Raw genomic sequence first — 20,607 nt, forward strand, 5'->3', positions numbered from 1 at the left:
AGCAGCATCAATTTGCTGTCTCTGTATATTTCTGGAAGTTCATGTGAATGGAATCCTGTAACATATGGTCTTCCCACTGGCTTCTTTCACTTAGCATAAGGATTACAGGGTTCATCCATGGTGTAGCATGGATCAGTAGTTCCCTCTTTTTTGTGGAAGAGTACTACTCCATTGTAGGGATATACCCCATTTTGTTTGTCCACTCATCTGGTGGTGGGCATCTGAATAATCCTAATGTAAACATTCACATGTAAGTTCTTGTGTGGATGTGTGTTTTCATTTCTCTTGGGTACATATCTGGGAGTTGAACTGTTGGGTCATAAAGTAACTTTCTATTAATTACTTGAGACCTTGACAAACTGGTTTTTGAAACAACTGTACCATTTTATTCCTACCATTAGTGTATGAGGATTCCAATTTGTCCACATCTTCACCAGCACTTGTTACTATTTCTTTTTTATTTTAGCCACCTTAGTGAGGATGAGATAGCATTTCATTGTGGTTTCGATTTTCATTTCCCTGATAACTAACGATGTCAAGCATCTTTTCACTGCTTATTTGGGCATCTGTACATTTTCACTGGAGAAATGTCTATTCAAATCCCTTACTCATTTGTTAATTGGGTTGTTTGCCTTTTATTAAGTTGGAAGAATTTTTACAGATTCTGGATATAAGTCCCTTATCAGATATGTGATTTGCAAGTATTTCCCCCCATTCTGCGGATTATCTATTCATTCTTTTTAAGATTTTATTTATTTTTTTTAAGTTTTATTTTATTTTATTTATTTGACACAGAGAGAGAGAGAGAAAGAGATCACAAGCAGGCAGAGAGGCAGGCAGAGGGGGAGCGGGAAGCAGGCTCCCTGCTGATCAGAAAGCCCAATGTGGGGCTCCATCCCAGGACCCTGAGATCATGACCTGAGCTGAAGGCAGAGGCTTAACCCACTGAGCCACCCAGGTGCCCCAAGATTTTATTTTAAAGTAATCTCTACACCCAAGGTGGGGCTAGAACTTACAATTGCGAGATCAAGAGCTGCATGCTCCATCTACGGAGCCAGCTGGGCACCGCCTATACATTTCCTTAATGGTGTCTTTTGAAACACAAAAGTTTTTCATTTTCATAAAGTCCAGTTTATCTGTCTTCATGCAGTAAGCTGGGGCAGTCAGAGGGCTCATCTTGTTTTTTTTTTCTCTTATGAATTAATGTCCTATGCTCCTTTGTTATTCAATGTCTGAAGACTATAGTTTCCCTTTTTTTTTTTTTTTTTTTTTTAAATTCATTTGAGAGAGAGACAGAGAGACCACAAGCAGGGGGAGAGGCAGAGGGAAAGGGAAAAGCAGGCTCCCCACTGAGTTGGGAGCCTGATGTGGGGCTTGATCCCAGGACCTGGAGATCATGACATGAGCCGAAGGCAGACGCTTAACCCACTGAGCCACCCAGGCACCCCCAGACTTTGTCTCTTGATAGGAGAAGTGGCAAAATCACAATATAAAGGATGAGTATACAGGGACAAGAGGAATTACTGTGGTCATTTCCACAATCAACCTAAGAAGCTGCCTTACCAAAAATATTGGAATTAAGTCCAAAGACAAATGACAAGCTTGAAAAAATATTTACAGTGCAAATCACAAAAGATCAATTTAGCTAATACACAAGGAGCTTCTATATATTGTTAAGCTAAAGACCAAATTGTAATACCTAAACAGCTAAATGGTATGGACAATTTCCAAAAAGTAAAATATAAATGTCTCTTGATTTTGTATCTCCATATATTTGTGGGAAAGGAGAGGAAAATTTTTTTTTTAATTAAAAAAAAAATTTTTTTTTTAAGGTTTCATTTATTTATTTGACAGAGAGAAATCACAAGTAGATGGAGAGGCAGGTAGAGAGAGAGAGAGAGGGAAGCAGGCTCCCTGCTGAGCAGAGAGCCCGATGCGGGACTCGATCCCAGGACCCTGAGATCATGACCTGAGCCGAAGGCAGCGGCTTAACCCACTGAGCCACCCAGGTGCCCAAAAAATTTTTTTAATTTTTTAAATTTTTTAAAGATTTTATTTATTTATTTGACAGAGAGAGAAGATCACAAGTAGGCAGAGAGGCAGGCAGAGAGAGAGGAGGAAGCAGGCTCCCCACTGAGTGGAAAGCCCAATGCGAGGCTCGATCCCAACACCCTGGGATCATGACCTGAGCCAAGGCAGAGGCTTTAATCCACTGAGCCACCCAGGCGCCCTGAGAGGGAAATTTTTAAGGCCATTTAGATAATCTTTAAAAAGCCGATGGCAAAAAACAAAATGAAGCAAAACTAATAGCTTCATTTTTCTTTTTTTTTTAACTGATTACTCCTTAATCACATGGTTCAAAATTTTTAAAAGTACAAAAAGGAAAAAAAAAGTACAAAAAGGAACATAGTGAACATGGTGAAACTCAGTGAACATAGTGAATTTTCCCTACACCACATTTGTGAAGTCCTTTGATTTTTACTTTTTAAAGATTTTACTACATGGGAATTTTTAATATTTCCAAATTTTCAAATATTTCTATCATTTCATTTATGGCTCCTGGGTTGGGGACCCATTTTACTGACTCTATGATTATTTAAGAGTCAAAACATTAAAGCTTCTTCATGGTTCCTCTCACTATCTTTTTTTTTTTTGTCTTAACATTTAAATCTTTGATCTTTGGGATTATCCTGACATAAGGTGTGAAATAAGGATCTAGCACCATGTGTTGAATTATCCATTTCTCCGCTACTGATTTAAAAGGTCACCCCTTTCATAAACTAAATTCCTGCATATATTAACATTTGGAGGTAGGCAGGTGAGCTGATCAGAAGGAACTGACAGCAGAACCCTGGAGGGAGGAGTGGGAGAAACATAACTGAGTTGCAGAACTCTTCTCTTCAGTAACTAACCTCATGAGCGACGACATGACAAATGTCGTAATGTTCACCAAAGAGACCCAGCGAGGGACACTTAACTGCCAGCAACATAGAGAACCCACAATGCTTTTTAATATGAAAACTATGTATTTGGGCACAGAAATGCAATATATAACCAAAAACCACTGTTCATCAACAGTGACGTTATTATCTCATCTAAGAACACAGGAGTTGACTTATTAAGGAAGGCGAAGAGAATACATTCTTTCAAGTCCTAGTCAAAGTATTCTGTGAGGGAAGACGAAGCTTACTTGACTCTGGTCACAGTTCCATCATGTCTACTTTCTTTGTAAGTTCAGCTTCAATGGTATCCTACAGGAAGAAAGAAACACCATAAATTCTATAAATAAGAACATAAAACAGGTGCTCGAATTCCTAGTGTAATTTAAAGTAAGGGAAGCAAAAAAAAAAAATTAAAACAGAAATTCAAGGGTGCCTGGGTGGCACAGTCAGTTATGTTGTCTGACTCTTGATTTTGACTCAGGTCGTGATCTCAGACTTGTGGGATCAAGCCCCACATTGGGTTCCATGATCAGCATGGAGTCTGCATAAGACTCCCTCTCAGGGACTCCTGGGTGGCTCAGTGGGTTGAAACCTCTGCCTTCGGCTCAGGTCATGATCCCAAGGTCCTAGGATCGAGCCCCGCATAAAGCTCTCTGCTCAGCAGGGAGCCTGCTTCCCCCTCTCTCTCTGCCTGCCTCTCTGCCTACTTGTGATCTCTGTCTGTTAAAAAAAAAAAAAAAAAAAAAAAAGACACTCCCTCTCCCTCTCCCGACTGCCATGCTCTCTCTCTAAAATAAATAAGTAAATCTTAAAAAAAAATTTTTGTAAATACCATTATAAATATTAAATATGCTTTTAGACATTTTTTGCTTTTATATCTCTGCCTTCTTCTCCATACCCCTGAAAGTTTTCAGACTCCTGATTCTAATAAACATCTCGAGGGGAAAAACTCTTTATTTTTATTTTTTTTTTTTATTTTTTTTTTTAGAGATTTTATTTATTTATTTGACAGAGAGAAATCACAAGTAGATGGAGAAGCAGGCAGAGAGAGAGAGGGAAGCAGGCTCCCCGCTGAGCCGAGAGCCCGATGCGGGACTCGATCCCAGGACCCTGAGATCATGACCTGAGCCGAAGGCAGCGGCTTAACCCACTGAGCCACCCAGGCGCCCCTTCGAGGGGAAAAACTCTTGAGAAAGATGAGTCACTGTATCAGTTTGAAGATACACAGACCCGGGGCGTCTGGGTGGCTCAGGGGGTTAAAGCCTCTGCCTTCGGTTCGGGTCATGATCCCAGGGTCCTGGGATCGAGCCCCGCATCGGGCCCCCTGCTTGTGGGAAGCCTGCCTCCCCCTCTCTCTCTGCCTGCCTCTCTGCCTGCTTGTGATCTCTGTCTGTCAAATAAATAAATAAAATCTTTAAAAAGAAAAAAAAAAAGATACATGGACCCATTTTTCTGACATCTCCTGTTTGAGCAAAGTACTTCCACAACATCTCTCACATCACCTCTTTCCTACTCTCATTGCCACTTTCTCATTCCTTCTCCCCAGTCAAAAGAGGCCAACCAGTTTCTGCAATTTTCTCTCTCTCTCCTCCAGTCTACACTTATACACTGATTCCAGAATAATATTTCTTTTTTTCCCCCAGAATAATCTTTCTAAAGAACTGTCCTAATCAAAAAGCATGGCTTTGGGCACCTGAATGGCTCAGTCATTAAGCGTCTGCCTTCGGCTCAAGTCATGAGGATCCTGGGTCCTTGGGATCAAAGCCCTGCATCGGGCTCCCTCTCCAACTCCCCCTGCTTATGTTTCCTCTCTTACTGTATCTCTCTCTCCCCGACAAATAAATAAATAAATAAATAAATCTTAAAAAAACAAAAACCAAAACCCACATAGCTTTGATCACATTTCTCTTTAGCTTAGAAAATAAAGAAATACATAGCAATGTTCAGTGCTCCCTTAGAGCCTCCAAGTTCAACATCTTTATATTTAACATCCTTTATATCATAAACCAATCGATCTTCTTTAGCCCTACCATCCTTGTATACCCCTAAGCAGCTGGACTGCATCACTTGCCAAAGCTTAGACAAGTCCTCCTTTTTTTTTTTTTTTTTAACTCTTATACCTTTGTTAATTCTTTTGCCTAGGATATTCTATGTCTCTCGACAACCCCTTTTCCAGCCAGGAAAATCTATGAAAAAATTTAAAAGAGATAAAAAATTACTATGTATTTTTTATGGAAAGAAATATATATACATATCCAAAAAAGTATTTAAAAAATACATGGTAGACCATGTGGCTGGCTCATGTGACTATTAATCTCAGGGTCATGAGTTCAAGGCCCACATTGGGTGCTGAGCTGACTCAAAAAAAAAAACAAAAAAATTTTTTTTAAAAAAGCATGGTAATGGGGCGCCTGGGTGGCTCAGTGGTGTAAGCCTCTGCCTTTGGCTCAGGTCATGATCTCAGGGTCCTGGGATTGAGCTCCACATCAGGCTCTCTGCTCGGCGGGTAGCTGCTTCCCCCTCTCTCTCTGCTGCTTCTCTGCCTACTATGATCTCTCTCTCTGTCAAATAAATTAAGAAAATCTTTAAAAAAATAAATTAAAAAAGCATGGTAATGCCACATAGCAACTTTGGAACTGTCGTTTACCTCTGAGTCGGAAGGAAAAAAGAAGGATGAAGGGAGCTTTAGTTCTATCAGCAGTTTTTTTCTTTCTTTTTAAAAAATCAGAAGAAGAAAAATGGAACTACTTACTAACTCCCGCTTTGCTTCTTCAATTTTCACCTGAGCAAGGGACGGGTTCTTTTAAAGAAAAATAAAACAAGAAGACGTTATATTGCATCACCCAGAACTCAAGGAGAAAAAGTGCAACAGTCTTTTTCAAAAGGCAAAAACTTTACAGAAGTGTATCCAGTTTACATACGATACTGAAATTTAGCAGATTTTAAATCCTTAAACATGGACCTAGTATTTTCATGATCATTTAGTACCTTTGGGGAAAGTTGGAGATTGCTTTTTAAAAAATTCATAAAAATAATTACCGGCATTAAATCCAAATAGGACTCTAATTTTTTCTTCAAAGGTATAGTCTGTCGTTTTAGTTCTGCCAATTTCTGGGGGTGGAAAAAACACAAGAGTTACAGAGTGATAGAGATATTCGTAATGCAACTAAACACCACTCATTTCTGAAATAGAATATAATAAAGCATTAACATTAAGTTATTTTAAATAATGTATCAAATTGTACCTATAGGCCAAATGAGGTTCAAAGATATATGAACAACAAACTTACTTCCAATGGAATCAATCCTTATAAGATGCTTAAAAGAGAAAAGTTATACTCCCATTTACTAAGAATAGGATTTAAGTGGGGTGTCTGGCTGGTTTGGTCCAAGGAGCACATGACTCTTTATTTCAGGGTTGTAAGTTCAAGTTCTACATTGGATGTAGGGACTACTTAAAAATAGAATCTTTTAAAAAAGAGAACAGAAGGGGCACCTGGGTGGCTCAGTGGTTTAAAGCCTCTGCCTTTGGCTTGTGTCATGGTGCCGGGGTCCTGGGATAGAACCCCGAGTTGGGCTCTCTGCTCAGCGGGGAGCCTGCTTCCCTTCCTCTTTCTCTGCCTGCCTCTCTGCCTGCTTGTGATCTCTGTCTGCCAAATAAATACATAAATAATCTTAAAAAGAAAAAAAGAGAGAGAGAGAATAGGAAAAAAAAATAAGAGAATAGGGGCACCTGGGTGGCTCAACTGGATAAGCGTTAACTCTTAGTTTTGGTTCAGGTCATGATCTCGGGGTCCTGGGATGGAGCCCACACCAGGCTCCGCACTCAGTGCACTCTGCTTGTCCTTCTCTCTCTCTCTCTCTCTGAATTTTTTAAAAAGCTCTCTCTCCCTCAAATCAATACAATCTTTAAAAAAAGAGAATAGGATCTAAGTATGCTGTCTAGGAGAACAGGAATCATAATGTAAGGGAGCAGTTAGGGTCTCAAATATGTACTGATGAATTGTCAATCAAAGTGTAAAAAATCATAAGAATAAAATAATAATTGGGATATGTGGGTGGCTCAGTCCGTTAATCGTCTGCCTTTGGATCAGGTCGTGATCCCAGGGTCCTGGGATTGAGTCCCACATCAGGCTCCTTGCTCAGAGGGAAGCTGCTTCTCCCTCTGCCTGCTGCTCCCCCTGTTCATGCTCTCTCTTTCTCCCCCTCTCTCTGACAAATAAATAAATCTTAAAAAAAAGAATAAAAAAATAATAACAAAATAAAACCTCCTCTTTCTCCCTCTTCCCACAAAAATAAACAAGACACTTACACAACCTAAAAACCTAGGATTGCATCCTATAGGAGTTTTCAGGCCTGCCATTTTACTTTTACTGTAAATGGAAAGAGAAGAAGAGAACCTAGATGGTTAGTATATAATCCCTCAATAAATATATTTTATAAACAAATCAATAACATATAACCAACTCTAGCAAAGAGTTTCTAGCATATAGTAATATGTAAAGGAAACCAAATAAATGTGAGGATAGTTACAGCTAACCAAGGAATAAAGGTATAAATGCTGGTGAACGTAAACTACAGAAGTGAAGAAAAACAGGTTAATAGTGAACAAAGCTCTGTACCAAGAAACAAATGAAAAAGTAGATTGTGCACTAAGATTTTAAAGAGAGCTAAACTGGGTTACAATGAGCTCACCTCTGAAAGTGCTACTAGGGACTGATGAGACAGAGAAGCATCCATGCCTCTGGATGAAAGTTGCTCCTATAATTCCAAGAAAGGGAGTTCGGTTAAAAACAATGTTTTGAGGGGTGACTGGGTGGCTCAGTGGGTTAAAGCCTCTGCCTTTGGCTCAGGTCATGATCCCAGGGTCATGGGATCGAGTTCCAAATCAGGCTCTCTGCTGAGCAGGGAGCCTGCTTCCCTTCCTCTCTCTCTGCCTGCCTCTCTGCCTACTTGTGATCTCTGTCCGTCAAATAAATAAATAAAATCTTTAAAACAAACAAACAAACAAAAAAAACAGTATTTTGAAAGTGACCATCATGTTTTCAACATACAACACAGTAACAAGAAGCGACAAGTCATAGATGGAAAACCACACATGCATCTAAGCACTTTTATGCAGCGTGTGGATCATTTCAGTCGCAGAGCTGCCACAAGATGGGTGCACTGCTAAGAGTCTGGGCTCCGGGGCCTGGCTGTCTGCACTTGAATCTGGATACGTGGCTAAGCAGCTATGTGACTTTGGGCAAGTTACCCAACTTCTGCATAGTTCCTTTATCTGGAAAAGGTAGGAATAATATTGCCTAGATGTGAGGGTGAAGGTCAACAAGAAGTTTGAAAAGAATTAAATAGGGGAACCTGGGTGGCTCAGTCAGTTAAGCATCTGCCTTCAGCTCAGGTCATGATCCCAGGGTCCCAAAATTGAGCTTCCCATTGGGCTCTGAACTCAGCAGAAGTCTGCTTCTCCCTCTGACCTTCCCCCTTCTCATGCTCTCTCTCTCTCAAATGCATAAGTAAAATTAAAAAAAAAAAAAAAAAAAAAAAGAACTAAATATATTTAGTCCTTCATACAAACCTCTGCAGTTCTGATTCCAAATCTGAACTCCTCCGACTTTGCTTTGAGGAAGTCCATGTTCTGAAGACGACTGTCAACTTTGGCCCTTTCCGTAGACAGATGAAACTCAGCCTTCTTTAGATCCCTTAAAAAGTAAGGTTGAAAACATTCTCTTCTCTTCAGTGGAATTATAAAAAAGAAGCTACTACTTTTGGGATTTGACTCTGGATTAGCCAAAAGGTGGTAATACACTTGCTAGATTTTCTACTGTATACTTTATTTATTTACTTGACAGACAGTAAGAGAAGGAACATAAGCAGGGGGAGTGGCGGAATGAGAGGGAGAAGTAGGCTTCCCCCTGAGCACGGAGCCCAATGTGGGGCTCGATCCCAGGACCCTGGGATCACAACTTGAGCTGAAGGCAGGTGCTTAACGACTGAGCCACCCAGGAACCCCTCTACCATATACTTTATATTGCAGACTAGCTACCATTTTTTCTTCCAGGTCATCTCCGCCATGCTGCCACCTGGAATTTTTCTCAAGGAATACTAAGTAATTTTAAGAATAATCTGGCCAATTATTCTTGGAGAAAGTAAACCTGCTGTTTGAAGAAATGATTTAATATATCCAAGCCAACTTGAATTATGGAGGTCCCAAAGTCCTCTTTCCTAAATGTGACATGATAGAGTGCCTTGCACCTACATACTCAATATTTGTTAAGGAAATTTACACACCACCAAATTACTTGTGCATATCCACATTCCTGATCTGGAGCATCTAATCTCTGGGGCAACAGGGACCTAAAGAAGGTCCAGAGCATCAAAAGGGATATCAGAGCTCTAGGGGTGTTTGACTCTTGATTTTGGCTGGGGTCATGATCTTAGGGTTGTGAGATCAAGTCCTGAGACAGGCTCTGTGCTCAGTGGGGAGTCTGCTTGAGATTCTCTCTTGTAACTCTCCCTGCCCCTAGCCCCTACTAGCACACGCATACACACACATTCTCTCTCTCTCTCTCAAATAAATAAATAAATAAATAATATTTAAAAAAGAAAAAAATAGGGATGCCAGAGGTCTAATAAGAATGGGCAACAAATTATAGTGTGACTTTATGTTGCACCATAGCTTATAAGTAAAAAAAAAAAAAAAAAAAAAATTATGTAAAATTCCCCAAATTATAAAACCTAGGCTATTTGTTGGGGCACCTGGGTGGTGTAGTCAGTTAAGCATCCGACCTTTCACTTCCGCTCAGGTCGTGATCTCTGGATGGATGGTTCAAGTCCTGCATGGGGCTCCGTGCTCAGTGGGGTGTCTCCTTAAGATTCTTTCTCCCTCTCCCTCTGTCCCACTCTCGCTGATACTCTCTCAGTCTCAAGTAAATAAATCTCAAAACAAACAAACAAAAACTAGGCCATTTGTAAAAGAGGTAAAAAATTGTATGAAGTAAAAGGTGAAAGTCTGTATCCAACCAACTCCTATCTACATCCAAGTCATTTTTTACTTAGAAAACCATTTATGGACCCCAGTTCCTAATGTTGTTTTAAATCATATCTGCCGCCCAAACTAAATCTGATAATACCCTGTCACGGTTTTTATAATAAACATTGTCACAGCTTCCAACTCAATTACTTACTCTCGTAGACATTTTTCTAACACTAAAGTTGCAGTTAGATTTTTTTCAAGTTTTGCCAGTTCAAGCTTGATTTCTTCATTTTTGGATTTGGTACGGAAAAGATCAGAGGTCAAGTCATTCACTGCAGGGATAAAACTAAAAAAAAAAAAAGAATCTGATCACATAAATGGACATTAAGAACAATAATGACAATTATTCCTCATTTCTAACGATGACTTTATCTCTATGTGGATTTTTCTGTCATCACACTTTTTCATACCTCCATGCATTTTTCTCTCTATGCATTTTTTTTAAATATGCTGTTCCCATTGCCTGAAAAGCCTTTCTTCAGGCGAACTTCTATTTGTCTTTCAAAACTCAAATAAGATTTACTCCCATTCTAGAACTCAGTACCCCTTTCTCTGTGCTACTTAGCTACAGCTGGTACATTCTTGTATTGTCACAGATGTCAAACTATGCTATAGTTTTACATACCCATCTCCCTTATTTGACCATGAGCAGAGGCTGTCCTTGCTGACAGTTATTAGCCTATGCTTCCCCAGTGCCTGTGTGTGTGTGTATACACATCTATCGATATCTATCCATCTGTCTATACGCGTGCGTGTGTATGGCTATATTTATATGCCTAGCATATAACTGGTATTTGGTGTCTGCTGAATTGACTTAAGTTTAAATTTCTGCTGTAATACAGCCTCATATTCTTAAACTTGAAACACTACTCTCTGAGCATATATATTAATTCCAAGTCCTCATACGGGCAATTAAGTAGAATAGCTAGACAGCTCTCTGATTACAATTTAGAGTGGTCGTCCTAGCCAAGACATGGCCAGCAATGGTAATCATACAGACTCTGGTGTCAAGCTGGGTTGGAATCCCAGTTCTGCCATTTATCAGCTTGGACAAGTTATTTAACACACCTCTCCTGAGCTTCAGCTTCCTACTAGGGTTGTTGGAAAGAACATCATTATATAGGTGGGATGCCTATCACAAAGAATAAAGGTCCTCAACCTACTCTACCCAGTACAGGAAACATGACCAAAATTCACTATGCTCAATCAGATAATTTAGCCTACTGCTTTTCTTATTGTTCACAGGGAGCAATGTAAGCGATAACTCATCCCTTTTCAAATATACATGTGTACCAACCTTCACAAACCTAATCTTAGAAGAAGAAAATGTAAACAACACCAGGTTTATCTGAATTAATTAAACATGTTCACTGGCGATGATAAGGAGAAATTAAGTAAATTCAATGTTTTTGCATTTATTGTTAATTTCTTCTACAGAATTACCCAGAGAAACAAAAAAATCCTTAAGTCAAGACATTAAAGTATATGATTACAGAAATTAAAATTGTCACAAGAATTACCTAGCTAGTGAAGTATCCTTTATTTCAAGGGCCACTGCACTGTCAGCCAATGCATTCAGGTACCTAGAACCAGTACTAGACAGATTGGCAGGGGAAAAATTCACACTCTCCATGAGAAGGCTCTGAAGATGCTTGGCTGAAAAGATAGGAGAGTTCTATGGTGACTAAGATGTTTCTTTTATTTTAATTTTTAATAGCTTTACTGAAATCTTTTCACATATCATATAATCCACCCACCTAAAGTATACAATTTGATGACTTTTAGTATATTCATAGTGTTGTACACCCACCAATACAATTTAGAGCATTTTCATCACCCCCAAACATACCCCACATTTCTTAATCATCGTATTCCAATTCCCTAACCCATGAAGCCCTAGCAACCACTAACCTACATTCTGTCTTTACTCATTTAATGTTTGGGAATATACCTAGGAGTAGAACTGCTAGTCATGTGGTAACTATGTTTAACCATTTGAGGAATTACCAGATTGTTTTCCAAAGCAACCATATGATTTTATAATCCCACCTTCAATTTCTCCATATTTTCACCAACAGTTATTACTAAGATGATGATGATGATCATTATTTTTTGTATCAAAGTCACTCACAGAACTTAGTAATGATCAATAAAATGATAACCCAAGGTCTTTTTGACTATAGACCTCCTTGTAGGTATGAAATGGAATTGTGGTTTTTATTTGCATTTCCCTGATGTCTAATAAGGCTGGCTTCTTGGCCATTTTTATAACTGTTTGGGAGAAATGTATATTCACATTCCCATTCTTTTAAATTGGTTATTTATCTCTTTATTATTGAGTTGTAGGAGTTCTTTATATGTTATAAACACAAACCCTTATCAGATATGACTTGAAAATGTTTTCCCCATTCTTTTTTTTTTTTTTAAAGATTTTATTTATTTATTTGACAGACAGAGATTACAAGTAGACAGAGAGGCAGGCAGAGAGAGGAAGGGAAGTAGGCTCCCCGCTGAGCAGAGAGCCCCATGTGGGGCTCGATCCCAGGGCCCTGGGATCATGACCTGAGCTGAAGGCAGAGGCTTTAACCCACTGAGCCACTCAGGCGCCCCGTTTTCTCCCATTCTGTGGGCTGTCTTTTCATTTACTTGATGGTGTCCTTTGAGAACAAAAGTTTTTAACTTTGCTGATGTCCAATTTATTTACTTTTTCTTTTGTTGCTTGTGTTTAGGGGAATGATAGTTAAGAAACCATTGCTAAATTCAAGGTCATAAAGATATACACTGATGTTGTCTTCTGAGTTTTAGGTTCAGGTCTCATGCTTAGATTTTTAATTCATTTGGAATTAATTCTTGCATAGAATTAATTAATTAATTAAGCAGGGTCCAATTTCATTCTTATACATGTGACTATCCAGTTATCCCAGCACTTCTTTGAAAAGCCTATATTCTCCTCCACTGAATTGTCTTGTTACCCTTGTCAAAAATCAGTAGACCAGGATTAAGACTTCTAGCCTAACAGGGCAATGAGAGCTACATACCAGCCCCCACCGTGAAACAGACGAAAATTGTAAAAAACAAAACAAGAAACCCAACTACGTAAAAACAACAACAACAACAACAACAACAACAAAAACCAGAAGCAAAACACAACGATTTAAAACCTGGGAAAATGGTTCTAAGGACAAACAGCAAATAAAGAAACATCTATTCTAGAAAATCCATGAAAATTCTGTGAGGAAGGTGAGAGTTGTGGTATTTAAACCAAGACCACCCCCTCTTTTTCCCTCCCAGCGCAGTGAGGTGGAGACACCACTCCAGACTATTGTAGTTAAGAACACAGGGATCTCCATGCCCCCTGCTTCCAGCCAGAGGGCTTTCTGTCCAGGAGGAACTGAATTTCAGTGTTCCTCATCCTGCCCATCAGCTATCTGTTGCTAAGACTGAGTCCTAGGTGAATGTGGCTCAAAGGTGTGGGCTCTTCCACCACCCAGCCACTGTTTTCGAAATGGAAGTGCTGCCTTGGGTGAGCTTCTACCCTACCCCACGGACCCTTTTACCAGCTCATGAGGTAGTGATTCCACACCAGGAAAGGAAAGTCAAGAGGACCTAAGGCTGCTGTACTCCCTGTCCACCAAGCACTCAGCATCTACCCTCGCAGGGCCACTCAGAGAAGTTTGCTTTCGTCTCTACCTCCAACTCCAGATTGTGGCTCAGAGATTTTTGGGCAGAGGAAGAAGCAAGACATAGAAGACATAATTCCCAGTATCTTCACGAAGGAGCTGAATTCATTTGCAACAGAGCCTGGAGAAGTACAAGCCTAAAGAGACTCTCAGGAACTGTGGAAGTTATAGTAAAAAGCAAGGGGAGGGGCGCCTGGGTGGCTCAGTGGGTTAAGCCTCTGCCTTCGGCTTGGGTCATGGTCTCAGGGTCCTGGGATCGAGCCCCGCATCAGGCTCTCTGCTCAGCAGGGAGCCTGCTTCCTCCTCTCTCTCTGTCTGCCTCTCTGCCTACTTGTGATCTCTGTCTGTCAAATAAATAAATAAATCTTAAAAAAAAAAAAAGCAATGGGAGAAGAGTCAAGACACAGGTTAAACTGTAGGCTAGTTACTTTGTGCAGGAGAATCAGAGAATAAGATATTTTCGAGGAACCAGTCTTAGGTCACAGCAAATATCAAACACTGCCTTCTGATACCTTTAAGGGTGCCAGAATTTGATTGTATTAGCTTGTAGCTTATGTCCCACAGCATTATTGGACACAATAATGGGCTGTCAATTAGCAGAACTTCGCAGTTAGATATGGTCCATGAAAAAGAGGAAGACAGTCCTTCCAAAACCACTGACACCCCACAGTGACTATGGGGTACTTAAGTCTGTGCCTTCCTGAGGACCAACATCACAGGCTTAACACCATCAAGGGGTAAACAAACTTCATTAGAAACAATCAGCCAGTCATTAAACAAATAAGAAAACACCAACAACAAGTTTTGAGGGGCCGGGGTGTTGGGAGACTTGTACTTAGAGTTGCTACAATACATTATCTGATATGTCCTGTTTCTATAAAAAATACATAGGAATGCAAAACAAGAAAGCATGACCCATGGTAGAAGCAAGCAAAATAAATTGCCTGTCAGAATGATCATATGTTGGATTTATCAGAAAGGACTTCAAAATAGCCATGCGAACAAGCGAACAAGTTCCTCAAGGAAACCATGAGGAAAGAAGTAACAAAAGGTATGAGGACAATGTTGCATCAAATAGAGAATATCAAGAAGAAACAGAAATTGCTAAAAAAAAAAATTAAATGGAAATTCTAGAGTCGAAGAATACAATGACTAAACTGAGAAGTTGACTAAAGAAAATGAACAATTGATTTCAAGTAGCAGAATACATAAGTGAACGTAAAATTAAAGCAATAGAAACTATGGAAGCTGAAGAACAGAGAGGAAAAAAGTTAAAAAAAAAAAAGAGAGAGAGAGAGAGAGAGCACCTCAGAAAAATGAGGAACACCAACATAGGTACAATGGGAGTCCAGAAGAAAGAAACAGGAAAAGAACAGTCAAAGAAATAATGCCTAAAAACTTACCATATTTGTTGAAAAACAATAATCTATACATCCAAGAAATAACTCAACAAAAAAACTCAACAACTCAACAAATCCAAGTGGAATAAATGCAAAAAGATCCACAAATAAACATATCAAAATAAAAATGTTGAAGGAAAAAATGAGACAATCTTGAGAACAGCAAAAGAAAAAGGATTTGTTGTTTACAAGAAAACCCCAATAAGATTAATAGTTGACTTCTCAGCAGAAACAATGGAGGCCAGAAAGCAATGGGGTAATATATTCAAAGTGTTCAAGAGAAAAACTATCAATGAGAAATCCTACATTTAGCAAAACTATCTTTCAAAAGTGAATGCAAAGGAAAGACTCCCAGCTAGACAAAAGCAGAGAATTTGTTGTTAGCAGGCCTGACTTAGAAGAAATTCTAAAGGAATTTCTGTGTGACACCAAACAATAATTCAAATGTACACATAAAAAACAATGACTATCAGGAAAGGTGGCTACAGAATTGTAAAGAGCATACATGCATATTTTTTCTCTTGATTTAAAAAGCAATTACAGGGCGCCTGGGTGGCTTAGTGGGTTAAGTCTCTGCCTTTGGCTCAGGTCATGATCTCAGGTCCTGGGATGGAGACCCACATGGGGCTCTCTGCTCAGCGGGGAGCCTGCTCCCCCCACCCCGCCTGCCTCTCTGCCCACTTGTGATTTGTCAAATAAATAAACAAAACTTAAAAGCAATTGCAGGGCGCCTGGGTGGCTCAGTGGGTTAAGCCGCTGCCTTCAGCTCAGGTCATGATCTCAGAGTCCTGGGATCGAGTCCCGCATCGGGCTCTCTGCTCAGCAGAGAGCCTGCTTCCCTCTCTCTCTCTCTGCCTGCCTCTCCATCTACTTGTGATTTCTCTCTGTCAAATAAATAAATAAAATCTTTAAAAAAATAAAAATAAAAAAAATAAAAGCAATTGCATAAAATAACATTTATATAAAATATTGCTGCATCGTAGAAATATTATATGCTAAAAGTGAACTAAAACAAAAAGTCAATTTTACTGTATATTAATTTTTAAAAGAAAATTGGAAAAAAAAGCCCATATGCAGTAGAATTACAACACAAACTGTACTATATTCAAAACATTGCATGTAGCACAGGCCACACACATTAAATACAGGGCAACTATAGGTCTCACTTTTTTCCTCTTTTGTATATTCCAACGCATAGAAAGGTTTTTGTCAATTCCTTTGTGTGTAGTTTGTATTACAAAAACAACAAGTGTCTTGAATGCATTTTCTCAAGACACCTATGCACAGCAAAAAATTCTAGTGCAATCCCATGAACACATAGTGATGACATGATTTTTTCACAGCAGTTCATGGCTGCCACCTCGCATGTCCTGATGGCTCATTAAACTAAAGCATGGAGACGGGAAACAGATCAAGAAGATATGTAAGTGAAAAACCAAAAGCCTGTATATCAGCCCAATTTTAGACACATGTTTTTGGGGTTACTATTTGGTATCAGAGTACTAGTAAAATTTACATTATAATGAAATAATGGCTTATTAAGTTGCTATAATAACGGAGTGGGAGCCAAAGCAAAACAAAAAACAGTCTATACTAAATTAATTTTGTATTCTTTAAATGTTATAAAATGTAGTTACCTCGAGTTATCTCATTCAAAATTCTGTAATTAATCTCACCTTCGGATTCATATTCACTTGCTTTCTGTTTCAAGTCCTCTATTACCAAGGAGACATCCCTGTCCCGAACCCTGTTGCGCTCTGAAAGGTGATGTAAAATCTCCGTGGTCCGAGCATTCACCTCATACTGTGGAATGGAGTGATCTCCAAATATCTTTTTCAACCATGCAGCAACCTAACCATTAAAATAAAAATAAAGCCTTGTTTGTTGTAATAGCATGAAGCAAATACGAGAAAGAAATGATGAGAAGCAAACAAAACGTTCTCTGGAAATACTCTGGCAACGCACTGACTTCGCATTATAATTGTCTGTACGGAGATAGATACCAGATGTCAGGAAAAAGTGAGCAAGCCCAATGAACAAAATCAGAAAACGATCCACCCTTTCCTAAAGCTACAAAGCAATATAAGGATAGTAATTTGCATCACTCGGATGATTTTAAGCTCAGTATGAAGGTGCCAAAACATTATTATACGCTCAAAGTTTGAAAAAAGAGTTGCTCTCAACACGCCCAAAGCCCTGCGGTACCCAGAGGCACCGAGAGTAGGGATGCAGAATAAGGAAGCAGGTCAGGTGTGAAAATCCTGCTAGGAAGCCGCGGTGAACGGTGAAGCTTCGCTGGAAAGTGGGTTTGGATTCGCAAGTCCCACTCCAGTCTGCTGAGAGGCACCTCAGGGGCTCCTCAACCGCTCTCCAAGACTGAGTCCAAGGAAGGAGAGCCCGGGAAAGGAAGGGAAACGCCCTTTCCCGGGGGTCTAAGCAGATCGTGAACTAGGGTCTAAAGATGGACCGGCAGAGTAGGGGGAGGAAAAAAGTAAACAAGGTGCGCTTAGGAAATCCGCGGACGGGGAGAGTGTGTTAAAGATGCCGTCTCCAGAAGGCCATAAATCCCCGATCCCGCCCCATCACCTGCGCCTCTTTCTCTTCCTGTGCTTCCATAGCCGCCGCTCCCGCCACTTCTCGAGGAGTTCCTCGCGGGAGAAGTTCACAGCTCGCCCTGAAGGCCCCGCCCACACGCCGTTGGTTCCTCCCCCTTCTGGGCCCGGGATTTCTGGGAGTTGTAGTTTTTCCTAGGACTGTGGGTCTCTGAGTCCTTGTGCAAGGCTGGTCCAAGGCTCCAAGATCGTGAGCTTGCCGCCTCGCGGGTCTCTCTGCTCTCCTTGGTATCTTTTCCTAGATGAGAAGTACAACCGTCCAGAACCAGGCTGGGTTTTTTTTTCCCCCCTTTTCTTATATTTTTATTTCTGACTCGAACCACTTGTCTTGAAAAAATACCTGAAACTTGTTTTTTTGGATAGCAGATACTTGTTTCTTCCACAAGGAGTGCATTGACTTAAAATTTTTATTTCATTTTTTATTTTTTTAATCTTTTTTAAAATTTTTATTTATTTATTTGACAGAAATCACAAGTAGATGGAGAGGCAGGCAGAGAGAGAGAGAGAGAGAGGGAAGCAGGTTTCCTGCTGACCAGAGAGCCCAATGCAGGACTCGATCCCAGGACCCTGAGATCATGACCTGAGCCAAAGGCAGCAGCTTAACCCACTGAGCCACCCAGGCGCCCTAAAATTTTTACTTTTACCCTAGCAATATGAGCTGCAGCAGTCTTACCTTATCCTTTAGTTTCCACTATGAAAGAGCTACATGTGCTGGAGACTGTTTTAAAATAGTTGACAGTTGGAGTGCCTGCCTGGCTCAATCAGAAGAGTGGGACTTCCGATCTGGGTTGTGAGTTCAAGTCCCTCTTGGGGTGTAGAGGTTACTTAGATAAATAAAACTTAAAGAAAAAAACAAAACAAAACAGTTGATGGCATCCAGCTGCTGGCTGGGTCACTGACACTCAGCCATTCTTCATTCATTTCTTGCCTTCCCTACAGTTCTCCCTCCATCACTGTAGTGTTAACTACAAAAGATTTTCTGTAGACTGCAATATATAGATCTCTTTGTTTTCCTGTTTTAGTTTCATTCTTACAAGTACCCTGGAAAAATAGATGAACACATTATTCTACCTATTTTCACATTAAAAACCATGCACACATGGATTAAACGACTTGACCAAGATTAAGTAGTAGAACTAGAGTCTGATCCATAATGTTCTGGCTCTGATTGTTTTATCTTTGAAGGCTAGTTAGACCACAATGCTGCCTGCAGCCTCCTGTAGTATACTGTGAAACATCAGGAAAGGTAGCCCATGTACTCAATGGTGTGATATATGTGGTTTAATACCAAATTGTGGATCACTCTTAGCACTAAATATCTTTCTTCTAAGTCAGAAATTTCTTTATGATGAAAATTTTTTTTTCAAAAGAATTTTACTAATAGCCAATACCATATTGTATGGCTTCCTTATTTTTTTTAGTCAAATGTGTCTCTGCTCAATAACCAAATTTCAATTAAGTTGGTACAGCCCCTGAGTATGGGGGGGAAAGTTATCTTTATGTCCTTTGTCCACTTTCATCACTACTAATTTCACAAAATACCCTTCCAACCTTTCTGTTTTTAGAAGCCAATATTTTTTTTTCTGTTAGCCTCCTCTTATCCATAAGGAGAAGGATACTCACCTTGAAAATGGAATAGAATATTAGAAAAGGGATTGCTGACCATACATTCGCAAGCTGTATTTTAGGACATGATCCTTTTAATCCCGATATTCATATGCTCCACCCAGATTAAGGTTTTGTCTGTAAACTAGATAAGACACCCAATATTCCCTCTCCTGACGACAATTCTGTGCATATCATAAAAATCTCACTATGGCAAAAATTCTGTGTGTGTATGATTGGGGAAGTTCTGTTCCAATGTTAGTGTGTCGGTATAGGAAGGTGTTTTTTATTTCATCCTTTACGTTTTATTTTGTTTTTTAAAGATTTTATTTACTGGCAGAGAGAGAGCATGCGCGTGGGTACAAAGAGAGAATATAAGCAGGAGGAGCAGCAGAGGGAGAGGGAGAAGCAGGCTCCCCGCTGAACAAGGAGCCAGACACAGGGCTAGACTCTAGGAATCTGGGATCATGACCTCAGCGGAAGGCAAATGCTTAACCAACTAAGCCACCAAGGCATCCCTATCATTTCCATTTGATTCCAAATTTATTTTTTTAAAGATCTCATTTATTTATTTGAGAGAGAGTGAGAGAGAGAGAAATCAAGAGCAGGCCGGCAGGGGCATAGGGTAGAGGGAGAAGCAGACTCCCCACTGATCAGGGAGCCCGATCGGGGACTCTATCCCAGGACCCTCCCCCCCCCAACCATGACCTGAGCCCAAGGCGGAGGCTCAACTGAGACACTCAGACGCCTTAATTTTATTCCAAATGTAAAAGCATAGTCCCTGTTGTCCTGAAACTAGTTGTTGGTAGAGGAAATCCTGAATCCTAGTCCAGTCTGGGATGAGACTTCTGATTCCGCACCATCCTCAGTGAATTGGCAACCACTCGTTTTGAAATTGTGCTTGTTACCATTTTTTAAACAATTTGTTCTAATATACAGATTTCATTTAGATAGAATAAAAGAGAACTGCGATTTTCGAACTTGAGTGCGTAACGGATCACCTAGAATGGTGTGGGCGCCTCTCAAAAATTCAGATTACTCCAAATTTTCAACGTTAAGAAGGTCTGGGGGGTGGGGCCAGCGATCTACAGTTTAACCAGCTCCGCACGCCCCTGGTGATAACTGTTTATTTTGCTAGTACGCTTTAAAAGCTGTAGTCTCGGACCCCACAACATCAACCTCCCGTCACCTTCAAACCAGCTGCGTTCCAGCGCCGGGTGACGCCTACACGGTCCCCAGCCGGGACTGGGCCTGAAAGCCGCAACGTAAGGGGTTCCGCTACCCACATGGTCGCCAGGGGCAACCACAAGGTCAACTCAATAGGTCAAAACAAAT

At 40.2% G+C, this 20,607-nt stretch overlaps 1 protein-coding gene across 2 annotated transcripts; it reads right to left on the minus strand.

Annotated features, from left to right (window-relative positions):
• Positions 1–2,989: 2,989 nt before the first annotated feature.
• HAUS1 (HAUS augmin like complex subunit 1) lies at positions 2,990–17,738 on the minus strand. Of its 2 annotated transcripts, none has more exons than XM_059140227.1 (9): positions 17,642–17,738; positions 16,732–16,906; positions 11,496–11,631; positions 10,127–10,261; positions 8,518–8,641; positions 7,638–7,703; positions 5,982–6,053; positions 5,695–5,742; positions 2,990–3,251 (listed from the first exon to the last, which is right to left on the minus strand). In XM_059140227.1, exons 1-9 carry the CDS (start codon positions 17,669–17,671, stop codon positions 3,201–3,203), a joined length of 837 nt encoding a protein of 278 aa, XP_058996210.1. In that variant the 5' UTR covers positions 17,672–17,738; the 3' UTR covers positions 2,990–3,200. The 2 variants fall into 2 exon arrangements, with proteins under 2 accessions (XP_058996210.1, XP_058996209.1); XM_059140226.1 differs by having other exon boundaries at positions 16,693–16,906.
• Between the last annotated feature and the right edge of the window lie 2,869 nt (positions 17,739–20,607).

This window comes from Mustela lutreola, chromosome 11 (assembly GCF_030435805.1).
Source record: "Mustela lutreola isolate mMusLut2 chromosome 11, mMusLut2.pri, whole genome shotgun sequence".
NCBI classification, from domain to species: domain Eukaryota; kingdom Metazoa; phylum Chordata; class Mammalia; order Carnivora; family Mustelidae; genus Mustela; species Mustela lutreola.